Raw genomic sequence first — 22,490 nt, 5'->3', positions numbered from 1 at the left:
GGAGCCCTTATTGCACGCTCCTCCGCCCTGGCGGTTTCCGTCAGGAGGGAGCTCTGGCTGAAGGTTTGGAAAGCGGACGCTGCCTCCAAACGTTCCTTGGCGGGGCTACCGTTTGCGGGTTCCCGCCTTTTCGGGGTCCGCCTAGACGAGCTTATTTCGGAGGCCACGGGTGGTAAAAGCACCCATCTTCCTCAACCCCAAGCCAGGGGCGCCCCCCGCGGACGCCCCGGTGCGTCTCGTTTTCGGTCCTCCAGCAGGAACTCTGGGGCTCCCCCCGCAGCTGCCGCTTCGGCCCCTCCCCAGGATAAGCGTAGGAAGCCGTTTTTTCGGGCGCAGCCCTCCTGGCGCAGGCCGCAGGCTGCCCGCACACCCGCAGCAAAGCAGTCCTCTGCCTGAAGGCGCGCCCCCACCCACCCGGGTGGGGGGCCGGCTCCTCCTTTTCAGGGACGTCTGGATGGCTCACGTCTCCGACGCCTGGGCTCTCGAAATTGTGTCCTCCGGATACAAAATCGAATTCGCGTCCTTCCCTCCAGATCGGTTCTTTCGCTCCCGCCCGCCGCGGGACCCGAAAAGCGCGGCTGCGTTCTCCGCGGCTGTTCAAGCCTTACTGGACAGAGGGGTGATTACCCCTGTTCCTCTAGAGGAAAGGTTCCAAGGGTTCTATTCGAACCTCTTTGTAGTTCCCAAGAAGGGAGGTTCGGTGCGGCCCATTTTGGACCTCAAAAAGCTCAACCGTTTTCTCCTCCTTCGACGGTTTCGGATGGAGTCCCTCCGTTCCGCGGTGGCTTCCCTGGAGCGGGGAGACTTCATGTCTTCCATCGATATACAGGATGCCTACCTCCATGTTCCGGTAGCCCGGTGTCACCATCGCTTCCTCCGATTCGCCGTGGGGGACCTCCACTTCCAATTTGTCGCCCTTCCCTTTGGGCTGGCAACAGCCCCCCGGGTGTTCACCAAGGTCCTGGCCCCGGTTTTGGCCTTACTCCGTTCCAGGGGTGTTTTTCTGCTACCGTACTTGGACGATATCCTCATCAAGGCTCCGTCCCTTTCTCAAGCGGTTGCCAGCGTGGATCTCACTCTAGAGACTCTGGCGAGGTTCGGTTGGGTCATCAACTTCCCCAAGTCCTCCCTTCCCCCCTCCAGACAACTGGTCTTCCTGGGAATGCTTTTAGACACGGGAGCGGCGGAGGTACGTCTTCCCTCGGAAAAACGATTGACCCTCCGCCGGGCGATTCGGGGTCTCCTTCTCCACCGTCGACCGTCCTTCCGCTTCTGCATGCGGGTCTTGGGGCAGATGGTTGCCTGCTTCGAGGCGATCCCATTTGCGCAGTTTCACTCCCGCCCTCTCCAACGGGCGATCCTCTCCTCCTGGGACAAATCGCCGCAGTCTCTGGATCATCCCTTCCATCTATCGCCTCCGGTGCGGTCATCTCTCCGCTGGTGGTTACAGTCCCCTCTTCTGGGCAGGTCCTTTCTGCCGCTCAACTGGTTGGTGGTTACAACCGATGCCAGTCTCTTGGGCTGGGGAGGCGTGTTTCCTCCCCGATCCGTCCAGGGCATTTGGTCTCCATCGGAGTCCAAACTCTCGATCAATGTCCTGGAGCTGAGAGCGGCCCTTCTGTCTCTGCGACACTGGACCCATCTGCTGAAGGTCCCTTGCGGAGCCGACGCCCTCGTTCGTCCTTGGCGAGGCTTCGCGCGTCCGTACATATTCCCTCCCATCCCACTCCTGCCCAAAGTCCTTCGGAAGATCGCGGCGGAGGGCGTCTCGGTGATTCTGGTCGCTCCGGACTGGCCCCGCCGGTCTTGGTATGCCGACCTCATGCTGCTCCTGGCAGACGCGCCCTGGCCGCTGCCCGCCAGGGAAGATCTTCTCTCTCAGGGACCGATCTTCCACCCGCGTTTAAGGTCCCTACGTTTGACGGCGTGGTTGTTGAGACCACCGTCTTGACACGTAGGGGTTTTTCTGCGGACGTCGTCCGCACCATGATCCGTGCCCGCAAGCCGTCCTCTTCTAGGATCTATTATAGGACCTGGAGGACCTATTTGGGGTTCTGTGCCGATCTGGGGATTCCTCCGCTCCGCTTTTTTCTCCCCACTGTTTTGTCCTTCCTGCAGAGCGGACTCGCCCATGGTCTGGGTCTTAGTTCTTTGAAGGGTCAGGTGTCTGCGCTGTCCATTTTGTTTCAGCGCCCACTGGCCCCCCTTGGTCCTGTCAAGACCTTCCTTCAGGGCGTGGCTCACGCGGTTCCCCCGTACCGCCCTCCGGTACCGCCCTGGGACCTGAACCTGGTTCTCTCAGCGCTCCAGGCTTCTCCTTTCGAGCCTCTGCGGACGTTTTCCTTGCGACTCCTGTCCTGCAAGGTTATTTTCCTTGTGGCCGTCACCTCTCTTCGGAGGGTGTCCGAATTGGCTGCACTCTCCTGTCTGGAACCTTTCCTAGTGTTCCACCAGGACAAGGTGGTCCTTCGTCCGGTCCCTTCCTTCCTTCCTAAGGTGGTCTCCGCCTTTCATCTGAACGAGGACATCGTTCTCCCCTCTTTGTGTCCTTCCCCTTCCCACCCCCGGGAGAGGGAGCTTCATCGCCTGGACGTTGTCAGGGCGCTCAAGGTTTACCTGGAGGTGACCAGCTCTTTCAGGCGTACTGACTCGCTCTTTGTGGTTCCGGAGGGGTCGCACAGAGGGATGGCGGCGTCCAAAGTTTCTATCGCCCGTTTGGTCAAGATGGCTGTTACTGAGGCTTATCTCGCCAAGGGCAAGGTTCCGCCCCTTGGTGTTACCGCTCACTCCACTAGAGCGATCGGAGCTTCCTGGGCTCAGAGGAATCGGGCTTCTACGGAGCAGATTTGCAAGGCGGCCACGTGGTCCTCCTTGCACACTTTCACCAAGTTCTACAGGGTGCATACTCATGCGTCGGCTGACGCTGCTTTAGGCCGTCTGGTGTTGCAGGCGGCAGTTGATTGATGCCTCTGGTGTTGGTCTAGTTGTTCTGGTCCCTCCCTTCTGGGACTGCTCTGGAACGTCCCATGGTTTCCTGTGTCCCCCAAGGAATATGGGCGAGAAAAGGAGACTTTTGTATTACTTACCAGTAAAGTCTCTTTCTCGCTCTTCCTTGGGGGACACAGCACCCACCCTTCATTTGGGTTTACAGTTGTGGTTCCGGCTTGGTTGCCCCCGTTGGGGCTTGACAGTTCTTTTTTTCCGGTTGGTGGTTATCTTTCACTACTTGGACACGCAACTGGTAGTCTCTCTCTCCAGGCTGAAGGGTATAGCTGATGGAGGAGGGGCTTACAGCTTTCACTTAGTGTCACGCCTCCTAGGGAGCAGAGCTATACCCATGGTTTCCTGTGTCCCCCAAGGAAGAGCGAGAAAGAGACTTTACTGGTAAGTAATACAAAAGTCTCCTTTTTCCAACTACCTTTCTAAAATAAATCATCTGACAAATGCCAGTTTTCAAATTTCACTATGCCTAGCAAAACATGGTAAGCCCCTCTCTGATGGGGATATTATCAAATGGCCATGCTGTCTGGGAGTAATTCCCTTTTCCATGATTTCCCAAGCGAGGATAAAATTATTCAGCGCATCTCTGAGATGCCACTTAGCAGAAATACTGTTAAAGACCGAGTCCAGCGCATGGCCAGTGATGTTAGTCAGCAGCCCACCACTGACTTACAAAAGGCAGCCTGTTACTCCATGTGCTTGGACGAAAGCACAGATATAAATAATCCTGCAAGGCTAGCAGTAATTTTGCGTTATGCTGCTGGTGACATCATGAGAGAAGAGCTGGTGAAACTAGTGTCTTTGCCTAAAAGAACACAAGGGATAGATATCTACAATGCTGTGATGGAGGTTTTTTTGTCACAAGACATAAGACCAGAAAAAGTGGTTTCAATTACTAGTGATGGGGCGCCTTCTATGGTGGGGGCAACATCTGGTTTCATACAGTTCTTTGTTAAAGAAATGAAACGTGAAGTCATTCAGTTCCATTGTATTGTACACCAAGAAGCTCTTTGTGCCAGGGAAAGCAGCAAATAATTGGACGATGTTCTCCAAGATGTCACAAAAATAGTGAATTACATCATGGCTCGCACTCTGAATTCTCGACAGTTTCAAGCACTTCTCGAGGAGGTTCAGGCCCAGTATAATTGTTTACTTATGTACAATAATGTACGGTGGCTGAGCAGAGGACGAGTCCTGGAGAGATTTGTAGCCTGTTTGGAGGAAATTAGGCTCTTTATGAATGAAAAAGAGCAGGACTATCCACAGCTCACTGATATGGCCTGGCTTACCAACCTCATGTCTTTTACAGATTTTACACTGCACTTCAATGTACTGAACAAACAACTACAAGGTGGAGGGAAAACAGCAGAAAGGATGTTTTGCGATATCAAAACATTTGAGAGAAAACTACAGGTTTTTGAAAGTGGGCAGTTAAAATATTTTCCAAATCTAAAAAAGCATTTAGAAAATGCTACAGCATTTGCAGACAATCCTACCAGCCACCAGGAAATCTGCAGGGAATTTTCGAGCATCCTAGCAGCTGCGAAGGTGAATTTTAGTAAAAGATTTTTACAATTCCGTAAATTCAAGACAACCCTGCGTTTTCTCATTTCTCCAGATAAAGCCAAATTTGAAGAACTTGATCTTTCCTGCTTAGACTGGTTAGATTTAGGAAGTCTGGAAATGGAGCTATTGGAATTTCAAGAAAGCTCTATCTGGAAAAATAAATTCTCTGACCTGCGTGAAACACTTGAGAAGATGGAAGGGATGACAAAGGACAGCACAGTTAGTTCTGAAAACGAGATCCTTAAAGTGTGGAATTCCCTGCCAAATAACTTTACGTCTATGAAAGCACTTGCGATTGCTTTACTTACTTTGTTTGGATCATCTTGTGCTTTTGAGCAGCTGTTTTCAGCTTTGAATTATATCAAATCTGACATCAGAAACAGACTAACAGACGACCTCAGTGCTGCATGTGTTGCTCTCAAACTTACAAAGTATGAGCCAAGATTTGACAAATTGTCAGCATGCATACAACAGCAAAAATCACATTAATTGCAATTTTTTACCTTTTTACTTTTCAATGAAAAGTTGTTTGTATCATTGAAAGGTCTGTTATTGTATTTTTCTTTTAAAGCAAAAGATGTGAATGTATGAGTTTTTCTAAAATAAAACCTCAACATTAAGGTTAAATTGCCATTGGCACTTTGTGATAAGTAAGTGGGTTTTGGGTTGCGATTTGGGCACTCGGTCTTTAAAAGGTTCGCCATCACTGGCCTATAAAATCATCTTATTGATGACATGTGACATGCCAAGGGTGAATAATGTTTGTTCTGACATAGGCATCTATGGAGAGCAGTTTTATCTTCGCCCCCTCTTCTAAGCAGAAAGATAAAAGTAACTTGTGGTACCAAAGTTATGACTGCTAATTCTTATTTTCCTGATTTCCATAAAGGTTGTTGAAAGAGAGTCTAGGAGGCAATTCAAAAACAGCAATGATTGCCACAGTCAGCCCTGCCATCAGTAATGTTGAGGAGACTCTCAGCACCCTGCGATATGCAAAACAGGCCCGTCTCATCATAAACGTGGCCAAGGTGAACGAAGACATGAATGCAAAACTGATCCGAGGTAAGTGGAAGGCGATGAGACGAGTTGCGCGCTCTGATGCCCTAGTCTTTCCCCAACTATTTCCCCATGTGCATGTCCAGCAATCCCAGACAAACAAGCAAATGACTGCATATTTTATTAGAATATAAAATTAGAATTTCTTAGCAGCACATCTCGTTGTGTGCGCTCTGTTCGTCAATTCTGTTGCTCTTGGCAATGTCCACCAATAGGAGTACAGTTTGGTGGTCAGGCATGCTCTGTTTGTGTCAGCTGTGCCAGTAGTCTGTGCTGTGTGTGCATGCTGGAGCCTTATTTCGGGTCTTGTCTGTCTCCTTTCCCTGCGCATGCATTGACAGCAATCTAACCAAGAATATGGACATTATGGTAACCTGGTTGCATTGACACATGGAGTGTTATGCATTGGAATTGTGGGGCACTGCCATGAAGCACACAGCCTGCCTGACACTAGCATGTGGATCCCATGAGAACATTAAGGCTAGCGTTAACTAAGAGTTTGCCCCGAAGACTAGCCCATTTATGTTGAAATGTGCCCAGCATGTGTTATAGGAACATTTAAATGATTTTTATTTGTGGGAAAAACCCTTCAACCCCTCCGGGGTTGTGTCATCTCACACATTGGTGGCATATCCTAGCAATATGCTACCAATGTCATATAGGTGTAGGTCCCATCTCTGGGACCCCCACCTGTCTTTAGAACGGAACCCCCAAAGTGAATTAGAATGCACAGCGTATGCGTGGTGTGCTCTCCATTTGCTTACATGGAAGTTCTGAAAATATGCTTGGCTATTTTCAGAATTCCCATAGGAATGAATGGAGAGTCCACAGCACAAGCGTAACCACTGCTCCCTTCACTTCTTTGGAAGTGCTGAAAGTAACCGAGCCAGCCTTCGTCTATTTTTGGCAGCCCCCATACAAATGAATGGAGGGGGGCTTTGCATATGCAGTGCACTCTCGTTCACTTTGTGAGGCTCTATTCTATAGATAGAGGTGGGGCCCACACTTATGACATTGGTGGCATATACTAGCGACACTACCAATGTGTGGGGTGAGACAACCCTTTTAACTTTCAAGAGTGTCATTCTGAAACTTGTCTTTATAAAATCTGTAATTGTAAAAATGTCCTTTTTGGGTTGGTAGATTTATTTACTGTAAATACTTTATCCTGGCATATTTGCTGTATGTATTTCTGTGCCACTGTCCTTTTGGGTTTACCTTATATTTTAAGTTTTTTTTGCTGTTACTTATAGTCATGTACACATTTTGTCATTTAGAACTGAAATCTGAAATTGAGAAATTAAAAGCATCTCAGCTATCTGCCAGGAGTATAGATTCTCAAAAGTATCGTCGCTGCCAGCAAGAAATTTCATCTCTCAAGCATAAACTTAGCCAGCAAGAGAAGGAGATGTCAGAACTGCACAGGTAAATGGAGCTTTAAGCCTTTCGCTTCTATGGGTGTCTGGAAATTTTGAAGCTCTGGTAGCCAGGTCAATTGTCAGTTTTGACATGTGAAAATTCTAAATTACAACTGGAGTAAAAAAAAAAAAAGTAACACAACCTATAATGTACAGTGATTACACTCACTGAAAAAATATGTACACCCCAAAACCTGTATATTTCCTGAAAGCAGACAACCTGATGATTGTAGTTGCCTTTATGGGTAGCTCAGCACCTCCTGCTCTGTACCCTGCTGCCTGCAGCTCAAACACCATGTTCAATGTGACAGCTTCCCTTTAACATAGAAGCTTTCAGACAGGTATACTATGGGTGCTTCATGGTTCTTCATGCTCGGGTATTAGAGGCACAACACCTGAGCCTCCTGCGGTTCATAAGATCGGTGGTTAGAGTACATAGCTCTGGCTCCCATGGGCCGCGGGAGATCTGGATGTTGCATCCATAATATGGGGACACACAAAAAAAAAAAAGTTTGAAAATGGCTGAATACAGTTTTTCTTTTTTTAAACGGCGATAAATAAAAATGATTGATAGTGACATTCATTAAGCGAGAATGTCTTCTCTGACTTATAAATATCTTTTCCATCTGGCAGAAATATATTAGATATTATAGATATTCAGATTGTAATGGGTATCGGCAGAGAAGTGATTTACGTATTTTACTCTAAAGATCAGGTATGGACACGACAGGGATAGTGTAAAATATTAAATGTATTGATGTTTATGTGTTGACAATGTTTGGTGCAACTTATTTGACACCGTGATCTGGATGTTGATAAATGTTGGGCCATGGTTTCAATGAACTGCATAATTAGGTGCAGAGGGATGTTCAAATGATCATCTTCTCACTCATTGTTTTGAAAAAAAAAGATCCCTCTATATGTGACAGAGAACAAGTATGCTGTCTGATGGCATGCACAGAAGTCATAGTTACATAGTTGATAAGGTTGAAAAAAAGACATAAGTCCATCAAGTTCAGCCAAGGGATAGGTGGGGACGCGAATCCCAGAAGGAAGTGAGACTCAGATTTCTACACATTTTCATAAGCATTAATGTTGTTTACTTTTAAGAAATCATCTAGACCCTTTTTAAAACTGCCCACTGTTCCTGCTGTGACCACGTCCTGAGGAAGTCTATTCCGCAGATTCACAGTTCTTACAGTAAAGTAGCTTTGATGCTTCTGGAGACTGAACTTTTTGTTCTCCAGTCGGAGGCAGTGCCCCCTTGTCTTTTGAGGGCATTTTACATGGGACAGTTTTTCACTGTATTTTTTGTAAGGCACATTTATATATTTGTATAGGTGAATCATGTCGTCCCCCCCCCCCCTTAGACGTCTCTTCTCAAGACTAAATAAATTCAATTATTTTCCTTTCTTCATAACTAAGACCCTCCATGCCTCTTATCAGTTTAGTTGCTCTCCTTTGTACTCTCTCCAGCTCCATGGCGCCCTTTCTATGGACTGGTGCCCAGAACTGAACTGCATATTCCAGATGAGGCCGCACCAACGCTTTTGTAAAGTTGTAATATTATATCCCTGCCCTGCGAGTCCATGCCTCGCTTAATGCATGACAATATCCTGGTGGCCTTAGAAGCAGCTGATTGACATTGTATACTATAATTTAATCTACCATCCACAAGGACACCCAAATCCTTCTCTATAAGGTGACTCTCCCAGTGTTGCATCCCCTAGGACATATGCATGGAGAATATTACTACCAAGATGCATAACTTTACATTTATCCACATTGAACCTCATTTTCCAGGTTGATGCCCAATCACTCAGTCTTCAAGTGAGCTTGTAGTTTGTGGACATCTTCTATAGACTGTACAGTACTACATAGCTTAGTGTCATCTGCAAAAATAGAAATGGTGCTATTAATCTCGTCCTCGATATCATTAATAAATAAATTAAATAATAGATGGCCCAGCACTGAACATTGGGGTTATACAGGGAGTGCAGAATTATTAGGCAAGTTGTATTTTTGAGGATTAATTTTATTATTGAACAACAACCATGTTCTCAATGAACCCAAAAAACTCATTAATATCAAAGCTGAATATTTTTGGAAGTAGTTTTTAGTTTGTTTTTAGTTTTAGCTATTTTAGGGGGATATCTGTGTGTGCAGGTGACTATTACTGTGCATAATTATTAGGCAACTTAACAAAAAACTAATATATACCCATTTCAATTATTTATTTTTACCAGTGAAACCAATATAACATCTCAACATTCACAAATATACATTTCTGACATTCAAAAACAAAACAAAAACAAATCAGTGACCAATATAGCCACCTTTCTTTGCAAGGACACTCAAAAGCCTGCCATCCATGGATTCTGTCAGTGTTTTGATCTGTTCACCATCAACATTGCGTGCAGCAGCAACCACAGCCTCCCAGACACTGTTCAGAGAGGTGTACTGTTTTCCCTCCTTGTAAATCTCACATTTGATGATGGACCACAGGTTCTCAATGGGGTTCAGATCAGGTGAACAAGGAGGCCATGTCATTAGATTTTCTTCTTTTATACCCTTTCTTGCCAGCCACGCTGTGGAGTACTTGGACGCGTGTGATGGAGCATTGTCCTGCATGAAAATCATGTTTTTCTTGAAGGATGCAGACTTCTTCCTGTACCACTGCTTGAAGAAGGTGTCTTCCAGAAACTGGCAGTAGGACTGGGAGTTGAGCTTGACTCCATCCTCAACCCGAAAAGGCCCCACAAGCTCATCTTTGATGATACCAGCCCAAACCAGTACTCCACCTCCACCTTGCTGGCGTCTGAGTCGGACTGGAGCTCTCTGCCCTTTACCAATCCAGCCACGGGCCCATCCATCTGGCCCATCAAGACTCACTCTCATTTCATCAGTCCATAAAACCTTAGAAAAATCAGTCTTGAGATATTTCTTGGCCCAGTCTTGACGTTTCAGCTTGTGTGTCTTGTTCAGTGGTGGTCGTCTTTCAGCCTTTCTTACCTTGGCCATGTCTCTGAGTATTGCACACCTTGTGCTTTTGGGCACTCCAGTGATGTTGCAGCTCTGAAATATGGCCAAACTGGTGGCAAGTGGCATCTTGGCAGCTGCACGCTTGACTTTTCTCAGTTCATGGGCAGTTATTTTGCGCCTTGGTTTTTCCACACGCTTCTTGCGACCCTGTTGACTATTTTGAATGAAACGCTTGATTGTTCGATGATCACGCTTCAGAAGCTTTGCAATTTAAAGAGTGCTGCATCCCTCTGCAAGATATCTCACTATTTTTGACTTTTCTGAGCCTGTCAAGTCCTTCTTTTGACCCATTTTGCCAAAGGAAAGGAAGTTGCCTAATAATTATGTACACCTAATATAGGGTGTTGATGTCATTAGACCACACCCCTTCTCATTACAGAGATGCACATCACCTAATATGCTTAATTGGTAGTAGGCTTTCGAGCCTATACAGCTTGGAGTAAGACAACATGCATAAAGAGGATGATGTGGTCAAAATACTCATTTGCCTAATAATTCTGCACGCAGTGTACAGTTGTGTTTCTATCTCCTCTGTGATGTTAGGGGGTCTATAGATTACACCAAGTATTTTTTTTTCAGTGTATATATCCCATTGAACTTCCACCCATAAGGTTTCCACATCCTCACCATCCTCACCCAGAATTGCCTCTTTCACACTTTTCTTCAGATCATGTACAGGCACACGCCACTACTTTTCTATTGACCCTGTCTTTCCTAAATGGTGTAGAACCCTCAATATTTACAGCCCAGTCATGTGAAGAATCCAACCATGTCTCAGCCACACCAACTACATCTATGTGTTCTTCTGGTACCATAGCCTCCAGCTCCCCCATTTTGGTAGCTAGACTTCTGGCATTTGTGAAAATGCATTTTAAATTACTTTTACCTGTAAAGTGAATTTCTGGGATTTTTGGGTTACCTTGGTTGATGTTTGTATGTGACAGGTACTTGTTACCAGCAGTTCTATTTTTGATCGGTGTATAGTTCTGCCCAGTCTTCTCCCTACTTTCCTCGCTAACCCCAGCCCCCATTAAATCCCCACTTTCCCCTCCTATATCCCACTCTCTATCTACACTATCTACCCTCTTATAAGTATGCCCCCCCCCCCCCCACCCTCCCCCCAGATCCTAGTTTAAAAGCTCCTCCAGCCGTCTAACCATTTTTTCCCCCAGGGCAGTTGAACCCTTCCCATTAAGGTGCAGCCCATCCCTACTGTAGAGCCTGTAACCGACAGAGAAGTTGTCCCAGTTCTCCATGAACCCAAACCCTTCCTTCTGAGCCACTTATTTAACTCCCTAAGCTCCCGTTGTCTTTCTGGTGACGCTCGTGGCACTGGTAGTATTTCTGAAAACACTACATTTGGATATCCTGGACTTCTCTCCTAGTTCCCTAAAATCATTTTTAAGGACCTTCCATCTCCCTCCGACTTTGTCATTGGTGCTAATGTGTACCATGACCGCCGGGTCTTCCTCAGCCCCACCCAGCAATCTGTCAAGCCGATCCGCAATATGCCGAACCCAAGCACCCGGAAGACAACACACTGTTCGGCTTTCACGGTCTCGGCGACGGATGACCCTGTCTGTCCTCCTAATAATAGAGTCCCCTACGACCAGCATCTGTCTGACCTTTGCTGCACTCCTTTTCCCATCCTTCCTGCAGCGGTCATCCTCCTGGTTGCTAGAAGAAACGCCCTGCTGCAGTGTTTCTGGCCCTGGGCTTTCATACCTAATATCAGCCAAACAGGCATATTTACTAGGGTGTTCCAGCTCAGGACTAGCCTCCCTGGCACATTTCCCTCTACCCCTTCTTCCTACATTAACCCAACTGCTGACCTGATAGTCCTGATCTTGCCTTCCTCCTCCCACCTCCATTTCAGTGTCTGCACAGTGAGGTCTAAGCCTCTCTCCAGTTTTGCAGTGCCCTTAAATATTTAAAGCTGCTTATTTAGATCCAAGATCTGGGCTTCCAAATATGCAACATGATTGCATCTAGTGCAAATGTATTCACCCTCTAATGCAGGGGTGGCCAACCCGCGGCTCGCGAGCCGCATGCGGCTCCTTGAGCCTTCATTTGCGGCTCGCAGGGGAGCGGTGCGGCCAGCGATTACTCTCTGTGAGTGAAGCGCTGGAATGAGGTGGAAGAGTGGAGAGGACTCAGAACGCCGAGAGCGGGCACGTGACTCAGTCACTCACTGCAGCTCCGCCCCCTCCTCCGGCAGAGAAGGCAAAGCTGCAGTGCTTAACCCCGCCACCAGCCGCCGATGTGCCCGCCCACGGCCGCACACCCCTATCTGTGAGTGTGTGACTTAATGCCCGCCTCCAGTCTTCTCAGTGCCTGCCCACAGTGCCCAGCAGCCAGATTCATCAGACCGCAGGCTGGGGCTATGGGGGTGGCAAGAAGTGGTACAGCAAGCAAGGAGGACCTGCTTCCAGCTACATAGTAAATTTTAATGAATGTTAATGGTGGACAGCAGGTCAGTGGGTACTCAGAGCAGCAGTGGCAGAGAGACTCACTGAGGCCAGCAGCAGCCATTTTAGTCCGATTACAGCCACTCTGCAGCTTTGGCTCTAATCTGACTGAAATGGCTGCTGCTGGCCTCAGTCTCTCTGCCACTGCTGCTCTGCCTTTTTTTTTAACAGGTGCCACTGCCCAGCACACCAAGTGTGTTTGAGCATATGGGTGGTAGTCTAAGCATGGGCGGTCATCTGAGCATGGGGGGGGTCATCTGAGCATAGGGCGGTCATCTGAGCATAGAGCGGTCATCTAAGCATGGGGCGGTCATCTGAGCATAGGGCGGTCATCTGAGCATAGGGCGGTCATCTGAGCATAGAGCGGTCATCTGAGCATGGGGCGGTCATCTGAGCATGGGGCGGTCAGCTGAGCATGGGGCGGTCAGCTGAGCATGGGGCGGTCATCTGAGCATAGAGCGGTCATCTGAGCATAGAGCGGTCATCTGAGCATGGGGCGGTCAGCTGAGCATAAGGGTGTCATTTGAGCATCAGGGTGTCATTTGAGCATAGAGCGGTCATCTGAGCATAGAGCGATCATCTGAGCATAGAGCGGTCACCTGAGCATGGGGCGGTCACCTGAGCATGGGGCGGTCACCTGAGCATGGGGCGGTCACCTGAGCATGGGGCGGTCACCTGAGCATGGGGCGGTCACCTGAGCATGTGGCGGTCACCTGAGCATGTGGCGGTCACCTGAGCATGTGGCGGTCATCTGAGAAATTTTGAAACACATTGTGAAAAACAAAGATTGCCAGAAGTCTCACTAAAGCTGTCTACATTACAGGTAGGAAAGGTGGTTTAAATGCACTTTTAAATGTTTGATAACTCAATTGCAGTAATACTGTCGTGTGCACGCATATTTGTGTAAACGGAAAGCTTGTGGCTCCTGGCAGTCATACGATTTTTTCTTTGTGCCTGTAAGGTTGGCCACCCCTGCTCTAATGGCTCTTCAAGGCATGCATACATTGCACAGGACACACACTTGGTAGCTTTGTCCATGGAGCACATATTTAAATGGAGATGAACAATAAAGAAGGAAAACAGTAAATATGAGTTAGAATTAGACCCTGTCTGCTGTAGTTGGAGGACTAGCTAGAATCAAGCCAACAACACACAAGGAAAATCTATCAAACCTTAGTTTCTTGCTCCTTGTCTTAAACTCCGGTTCTTTAAACTCCACTTATTCACAAGCCCACTTGGTACAGGAAGCCCAGGTAGAGCATGTTACCCATTCCCCTGAGGTCAAGTACAATTATACTAGAAGATGAGGACATATACCTCTTTTCCTCTCTCTGCAGTCTGTTAACTCTTCACCTACTGCCCTCCCTCTCCTCCTCCACCCAGGCTGAGATCACAGCTGGCTGAAGACGGTGGGGGGGCTGCTTTAATCTGAGATATATCAGGCTGCATAGCAGCTAGAGGTATGAGCCAGGTCTTATTTTAAAGATGACAATCTATTCAGTGCTAGCTGCCATACAGCCAGAGATACAGCCTTTAGAATTTGAGTTGAGAGTTGCAGGTATATGTAGCTATCACTGGGACCCATTTCTAATGGCTGTATCTCAGGTTGTTATATGGCTCATCTTGTTTTAAAGCCTAGATTATCAGCTCTAAAACAACACTAGATTCATATAGCTGCTATGCAGCCTGAGATCCAGCCATCAGTAGCGTGGATGTATGAGATACATCTTTGACAGGGAAAAGGTTAAAGGTACCACACCTTTATTATGGAAAAATGATTGTCTTTTTTTTTGTTATTATCAAGGGCTTGGAAAGAAAAGCTGGAGCAAGCTGAACAAAGGAAGAAAGAGGAAACCAAAGAATTGCAGGTGGGTTTTACATACAGACTTGTGAACGTCTGTTTAATGATTTGTATATAATAGTGATAATTCATTGTATAGAAAATTGAAGATGGATAGAGGTGAATGGAAAGAGGATGAAAATTGATTCACAGACATGGACTTAAATCTTCTTAATTAGGTTCATATATGGACACACAGACTCTAGTTAAAAAAAAATAATAATTGTTCAGCCAGTGTTCAAAGTTAAGGAGTTATCAGTCATCTCCCTATTCATCTATTTGCACAGACACATAGCTGTAGTCAACCTGAATAAAGTGCCATGTAAGGTGGTGGCAAAAAATAGTGTTGTTACAGTTGTTCATCAGCTCGCTAGTAGGCATTTGGACCGCCAGTGATCTGTGATTGATTGATGACTGAGGGAGTAAATGGGCAGTTAATGACAGTTCGCTGGCCACTGGGATTGGAGCCATCTGAGTGAAGTATGCATAGAGTAGAAGTAGCCTGAGGTCCTGAGAGCTAAATTCTGGACTACTGAAGGGCTGACCACTCCTAAATCAGTGTGGCCATAGCTAAACTCTGCTGGACTGTTCCTGTTACCCCCAACTCCTCCTTATCCAGAAGTATACAACCTACAGTGAAGTTAATACAAATATTACTTGTTCCTACACCAGTAGTGGAGCAGTACTTAAAGGGACAGTACACAATTTCTGTCTTAGTGACAACATTCAGAACCATATATTCATTTGTGAAAACGGTGGTTGCCGGTTCCTGCTGTCTTCCCCTTTTAACAGGCCGTTGACTTTTTTCTGATGCCTATTCGGCGGTTTTTGTTAGTGTGATCGGAACGAGTTCAGATTGTGCAGTATGAATTTTCTATAAAGTATGTATGAGCATTTTTTTGTGGAACCTACTCTGCGATAAACACTGTGTCCATGTGCCGTGTCTTGTAGAAAGCAGGTATCACTTTTAAGATGGACAATCGGCTACCAAACCTTGTTAACCTCAATGAAGATCCACAGTTGTCTGAGATGTTGCTTTATATGATAAAAGAAGGAAAGACCACAGTAGGAAAATATCAAGCGGGTTCATCTCATGACATCCAGCTGTCTGGAGCTCTTATAGCAGAAGACCACTGGTAAGTTATGGGTTGTTAGTATAATGTGGACATAGATGACAGTATAATATAATCCAGGGATCAGTAACCTCCGGCACTCCAGCTGTTATGAAACTAAAACTCCCAGCATGCTCCATTAATTTCTATGGGAGTTATAAAAAGATCAGAGCAAGTGTGCATGCTGGGAGTTGTAGTTTCGCAACACCTGGTGTGCCAGAGGTTGCCTACCCATGATATAATCAGTCATGTTGGAAGCTTCAACCATATAGCCTCCTTTATTATCTCGCCTTTTATATTGTGTATTTTCTTTCTTTTTTAGCATCATCACAAACATTCACGACACGGTGACCATTACTCCTACAGGAGACGCAAGGACATACGTTAATGGAAATCAGATTTCATCTCCCACTGTTTTGCATCATGTAGGTTCAGGTTTTCTGTGTTGTTGCAGCATATTGATTGGCCATGGGGCAGTAGCCAGGGTTAGCCTCCAACATTTGAGCAGAGATAAACTGCACAGCATGGTGCACTATTCTACCTTGATAAAATAATGAAGCCTACAGGTTTTTATTATGGAAAGCTTTCTTTCTTGATGGTTTCAGGCTGTGAACCAACTCCGATCCTGAAGTCATACATTACTTCCGGTCATCTGCCACCACTTATTGCTGACCAGCTGTTCGTAGAATGAACAGTGTAAGGTATGACTACAGGATCAGGTTTATTTGTAGTCAGATGTAATTATGGAGACACCATAGGTCGGCCTAGCAGCTACTTACACAGCATGGAGGATAACTTTAATTTCTCGTGAATTGCATTGGGGGACAAAGCACCATGGGTATATGCCCAGCTGCCACTAGGAGGCTGACACTAGAAAAGAAAAGTGTTGGCTCCACCCAGATGGGCTATACCCTCTGCTCAGACACTAAACTAACCAGTTTTAGTCTAGTGTCCGTAGGAGGCAGAAATGACCTGCTGTTTTTTTTGCAGGTCTTGCTGCTTTTTTATTTTATTTTTTATTTAATTCTTTTTTTCTTCTCCTGCAGGTCTCGACCTGCAGCAGGATGAGGCTCCATTGTGGATATCCACTTTAGTTGCACCCCCTGCGGGCGCGTACTCTCAGTACCTCACCCGTCACCCAGTCCCCCATTACTGCATCCTCAGCGGCATGCCGGTAATCCCACATATGTGCGAGTTTGTCGAAGGGGTAACCCTGCGGCGCCTGAAGACGTCGGACGGTGAGAATTCTCCCTGCGTCCCTGTCCCATGGGTTTAGGATTAGTTCCCCTCTTTTGCCAGGGGGTGGGAGCACCTTATTCGGGGGTCCTGAGAAGTCCCCCTTTTCCCCTTTTTCCCCCTGCTTCTAGCATGGTCTGTGGCTCCCCAGATTAAAGTGTTTGCCTGCAATCCAGAAGTTCCTGGATTCTGAGTCAGCACTATTAGCTTACCTGGGGGGGTGGGGGGCCCTCTTTCTGGAGTCCCCCACACCTCCCCTTTTGGTTAGCTGGGCCTCCATCTTTCTCTTCCCTGGCCACCTATGCCTCTCCCTGGCCTTCCTTTAGTCCCCGGCTTTTGCCTGTGACTGGACCGCATCTTCTCTGCCCTGCCCTTTTTCCTCCCTGGGCATCGCTTCTCCTCAGGAGTCCCCCTCACCTGTTCTTTTCCTTCCGGAAGGCCCCCAGTCTCCTGTTGTTCCGTCCCGCCGACGTCTCTCCTTTCCCGGCCGCTCCATTAATCGAGGCCCCGGCTTTTACCTAGCCTAGGCCACATCCTTCTCTCGGCTCCTGGGAGGGGTCTCCTTTCCCAGTTTAGCGTGGGCTTTTGCCTGGGGGCGGAGTTTCCCTTCTTCTGGCTAGTTCTTCTTCTGGGACCTCCATCTTGCCAGCACTCCTGAGGAACGCTTTCAATCTCCTGCAACCATCCTGGCACTCTCCTGCGACTGCTGTAGCACCTCTTCGAGGACACATCACCTGGGTTCCGGTAGGACAGCATCTGGCTGGCTGCTTTTCTTTTTTTTAGGCTCTTACTCAGCCCTCATGTCCTCCTCCAGAGAAGACTCCCAGCCCCCGTGTGGGGTCGTCACGTATTATACATGCGCCCACTGTAATAAAAAGTTGCCTGAGCCTGTTTGTGCGCAGTGCCTTGCCCCTAGACCCTCTCAGGACATCCTGACCACCCCTTCTGTGTCGATTCCTCCTGAATGGGCTTCTTCCCTGTCCCAAGCCATAGGGAACCTGGCCCGACTCTCCTAATCCATGGTTGAGTCGCTGGACCGCTTTCCTGCCCAAATTGCAGCCGCTTCTGCCCCTCCCAGGGACTCCCCTCCCAGGGACTCCTCCGTGGACGGGGCACGCTCACGTTCTGACATCAGGTCCTGCAAACTACCTCGGATGGTCACAACTATGTCCCGCTCCTCCTCGGCATCCTCGGGTCATTCCCAGGACGGGTCTGAGGCTGGCAACGAATCCTCCCCTGCCGCACCTTCCGCCGCCTCGGGGACTCATCTGACTCTGATTCCGGATCAGAGCACTGCTCTGTCTGCGGCCATGCAGGATCTCATCAGGGCAGTTAGGGATGCTCTCCACGTGCAGGAAGACCCCTCCTCCTTGGCTCAGGAATCCGTATCATTCCGCCGTTCCAGGCGCCCCTCTTTGGTTTTCCCTAAACATGCAGATCTGGACGAACTCCTGGCCAAGGAGTGGCGTCACCTGGCTAGACGTTATCAGCCCGCCAAGGGTTCGGACATCCCCTTTTCCTCCGAGGAGTCCATTACTATGTGGTCTGTCCCTCCTCAGGTAGATCCACAAGTGGCCCGACTTGCTAAGGCCACCACCCTTCCTTTGGCCGACGCATCGTCCTTGTCTGATCCATTGGACAAGAAGATAGACTCCTTGTCCAATTCTGCATTCGTTGCAGCAGGATCCGCTATCCGCCCTGCCTTTGCCGCTCGAGTTGCCCCCACGTTTGCTCTCTTTTCAGGATCAATGGAGCGCAACCGAGGCCAACGCTTGGGTTCTGGAGGTAGTTTCCTCCGGGTACAAAATAGAATTCTCCACCCTTCCCACGGGTCGATTCTTCCAGTCGTCGCCGCCCAGGTCCCCCGCCCGGGCGGCTGCTTTTTTCAGGCCATTCATTTCCTTCACGCGTAAGGGGTGATTTTTCCTGTCCAGACCTCGGAGCGATTTCAGGTGTTTTACTCGAACCTCTTCACGGTTCCGAAGAAGGACGGTGCTCTTCACCCCATTTTGGATCTGAAGGCGCTCAATTATTTCGACCGAGTCCGCCACTTTCGTATGGAGTCCCTCAGGTCGGTGATTGCTTCCCTCGAGGTAGCCAAGTTTCTGTCGTCCATCGACATCCGAAACACCTATCTGCATGTCCCCATAGCTCAGTCTCCTCAGAGGTTCCTTCGCGGTAGGTTCTCTGCATTTTCAGTTCGTGGCGTTGCCCTTCGGCCTGGCGTCTGCCCCGAGGATCTTTACAAAGGTGTTGGCTCCTCTGGTCGCACTTCTCCGTGCCAGGGGAATTGCAGTAATAGCCTACTTGGGCGACCTCCTGGTGAAGGCTCCGTCCCGGGAAGACAACCTGTCCAGCCTCCACATCACCCTGTCCGTGCTGTCCCAGTTCAGCTGACTGGTGAATCACAACAAGTCGTCCCTGGTTCCTAGTCAGAGGATGGAATTCCTAGGCATGGTCCTCGACACTCGCCTTGGCCGAGTGTTCCTTCCTTAGGACAAGGTAGTGGCTCTCCAGTCAGGGGTGACATGCCTTTGCGAGCCGTCTCCTCTGCCCATCAGGGCGTGCATGCGCTTTCTGGGCCGGATGGTTGCTGCCTTCGAGGCAATTCCTTATGCCCAATTCTACTCCCGAGCCCTTCAGCTCTCAATTCTTGCGCCGGATCCACCTGTCCCCTCAGGTCCGCCGGGAATTGTGCTGTTGGCTGAACCCGCTAACCGTCTCCCTCGGCAGATCCTTCCTTCCCTTCCATTGGCAGGTGATCTCCACAGATGCCACCCTGACAGGTTAGGGGGCAGTCTTTGGGTCTCTCACGGCCCAGGGTCAGTGGTTTTATTTAAACCAGGGGGGCACCAGAAGCGCGACAGTCCTGAAGGAAGCCACGTTCCCGCTCCCTCCACGGTGTACATCCCTGGAGTTGACAATTGGGCGGCCGACTTCCTCAGTTGCCAGCATCTCGACCCGGGCGAGTGGTCTCTTCTTCCAGAGGTCTTTCAACAACTCTGTCAGCCCTGGGGAATCCCAGATATAAATTTTTCGCCTCCCGTCTGACCCACAAACTTCCGCTTTACTTCGCCAGGTCTCGGGATCCTCAGGCTCTGGTGGTAGACGCCTTGGTTCTCCCGTGGTCGCAATTCAGTCTCCTATATCTCTTCCCTCCCCTTCTGCTTCTTCCTCGGGTACTCAAATGCCTCAAAATGGATTGGGTCCTGGCAATATTGGTGGCTCGGGACTGGCCCCGCAGGGCATGGTACGCAAACCTCGTCTTCCTGCTCGCCGACGCCCCGTGGCAGTTACCTCTGTGTCCTGACCTCCTTTCTCAAGGTCTGCTATTCCACCCGAGTTTACCTCTGCTTCATTTAACGGCGTGGCTGTTGAAGCCGCGGTCCTAAGGTTCTGTGGTCTCTCAGAGTCAGTCATCCAGACTATGCTTCATGCACGTAAACCCCAGTCAGCCAGGATTTACCATCGTACCTGGAGGGCTTACTTTGCCTGGTGTGAATGGGGTGAGGTTCACCCTCTCCTTTTTTTTCCATCCCTAGGATTCTTGCCTTTCTTCAGGCAGGCCTTGAGAAGGGTCTCCGCCTGGCCTCCCTCAAAGGTCAGGTCTCAGCCTTTTCTGTCCTTTTCCAAAGGCCCTTGGCTTGTGTTCTCCAGTGGAACCCTGGGATTTGAATTCGGTCCTAGATGCCCTTCAGTCCTCTCCCTTCGAGCCCTTGACAGAGGTCTCCCTTTCTTATGTCTCCTTTTAAAGTTGCGTTTTTAGTCGCGATTACTTCCATTCGCAGAGTCTCCGAGCTGGTGTCGCTCTCGTGTCGGTCCCCCTTTTTGGTTTTCCACCAGGACAAGGTTGTCCTGCGCCCAGTTCACTCCTTTCTTCCCAAGGTGGTTTCTTCCTTCCACATTAATCAGATTGTTCTACCTTCTTTCTATCCCAACCCCTCTCATCCCAGAGATCGGTCTCTCCACTGTCTGGATGTGGTTCGGGCGCTTTGGCTGTATCTCCAGTTAACGGAGTCTTTTTCCGTCGATACATCTCCCGTTGGATTAGGTCGGCCGTCAAGGAATCCTATGTGGTGAAGGGTCGTGAGCCCCCCTTCCGGTTGACCGCTCACTCCACTAGGGTTGTCGGGGCATCATGGGCGGTCCAGCATTTAGCCTCTGCTTCCCAGGTCTGCAAGGCCGCCACCTGGGCCTGAGTTGACACCTTCTCCAGATTTTACCATATTCATTCCTTGGCCTCTGCTGATCCCAGTTTGGGTCGCAAGGTTCTGCAAGCAGCTGTGCGCTAGGTTCTTCGCATGGCTGTTTTTTCCCACCCTCGGGCACTGCTTTGGGATGTCCCTTGGTCCTGTGTCCCCCAATGCCATTCACGAGAAAAAAATATTTTTGTACTTACCGTAAAATCCTTTTCTCGTTGGATGCATTGGTGACACAGATCCCACCCTTGTTGTTTTTTTTTCTTTGTTCCGGTTTTCCGGATATCCCGGGACCCTTTGATAATGGGCCTTTTTCTGGTTTAGGACATGTTGGCTTCACTGTTCGTCTGGTTTTCTGATACCCCTCCTGCTTTTGGACCAACTGGTTAGTTTAGTGTCTGAGCAGAGGGTATACCCCATCTGGGTGGAGCCAACACTTTTCTTTTCTAGTGTCAGCCTCCTAGTGGCAGCTGGGCATATACCCATGGTGCTGTGTCCCCCAATGCATCCAACGAGAAAAGGGTTTTACGGTAAGTACAAAAATCAATTTTTTCAATTTTTTAAAATAAAATTCAGGTGATTAAGAACAGTAAAATATGGTTGACAAAATGCTTATACCTTTTAATGAGGTTCACCAAGATTCTGTAAAATTTGGCATGGAGCAGGGGTCAGTGTAAAATAAAAATAAAAACAAATTGCTCCAATCCCTGCTGTTTTGGCAATGATCACATGCAGTTCATTGTTTCTGTCACTGCTGCAGCCACTCACTGGCCTCACCAGTAACATACCACTCATACACACATGACCACTGAGGCAATGATTGGCTTCAGCAGTCATGGGAACAATGAATGGGACATCCTCGGTGCAGGCTAGCGGTGATCAAAGCAGTGGTGGCCTGGTGTCCAAGTTTTTTACACTGCTCCTTTCCTAATTTTACAAAGTCTAAGAGAACCCCTTTAGGCTAAATGCACACGATCAGGAAAGCGTGCAGAAATTCCACAGTAGGTCATGTACATTGTATTCTATGAGAATTTTAAATTCTCATGCACACGATGCAGATTTTTTTTCTTTGCTGATTTTGACCTACGGTGCAGATTTTAAAATCTGGAGCATATCAATTTATTTTATTTTTTCTGTCTAGATTTTCTCTATTCACTTCTATGGGGACAGTAAAATCTGCATGCAGAAAATCCGCATGTAAATCCACACCAATTGATGCGGACTGATTGCACAGATTTCCCCGCGAACACCTGCAGATTTCAGTGCGGATTGTCTGCACATAAGTCCTGAATGTGTGCATTTACCCTTAAGTATATAAGTATAGTATATATCCAGTAATACATTGAATATGTAAGTTTACTATAATCGTTACCATATGTTCATTTTTAGGGTGATCGTGTTATCCTGGGAGGGGATCATTACCTCAGATTTAATCACCCTGTTGAGGTCCAGCAATTGAAAGGACCTTTGCGAATTTCAGCTCTATCAGCAGAACGGCCCAAGGACTTTGAATTTGCAAAGAATGAACTCCTCCAGGCACAGACGTCCAAGTA

General features: G+C 48.2%; 1 protein-coding gene across 1 annotated transcript in view; it reads left to right on the top strand.

Annotated features, from left to right (window-relative positions):
- KIF14 (kinesin family member 14) overlaps positions 1–22,490 on the top strand; it is an 87,866-nt gene that overhangs the window by 44,893 nt on the left and 20,483 nt on the right. The window contains exons 9-14 of the mRNA XM_040407729.1: positions 5,456–5,628; positions 6,900–7,047; positions 14,355–14,418; positions 15,342–15,526; positions 15,825–15,927; positions 22,327–22,487. Coding sequence (XP_040263663.1) covers positions 5,456–5,628; positions 6,900–7,047; positions 14,355–14,418; positions 15,342–15,526; positions 15,825–15,927; positions 22,327–22,487 — 834 coding nt within the window. The remainder of the gene's footprint in view (positions 1–5,455; positions 5,629–6,899; positions 7,048–14,354; positions 14,419–15,341; positions 15,527–15,824; positions 15,928–22,326; positions 22,488–22,490) is intronic.

This window comes from Bufo bufo, chromosome 9 (genome assembly GCF_905171765.1).
Source record: "Bufo bufo chromosome 9, aBufBuf1.1, whole genome shotgun sequence".
Taxonomy (NCBI): Eukaryota; Metazoa; Chordata; class Amphibia; order Anura; family Bufonidae; genus Bufo; species Bufo bufo.
The sequence above is the reverse complement of the archived record's forward strand: the minus strand, read 5'-3'. Positions and strand labels throughout refer to the sequence as shown.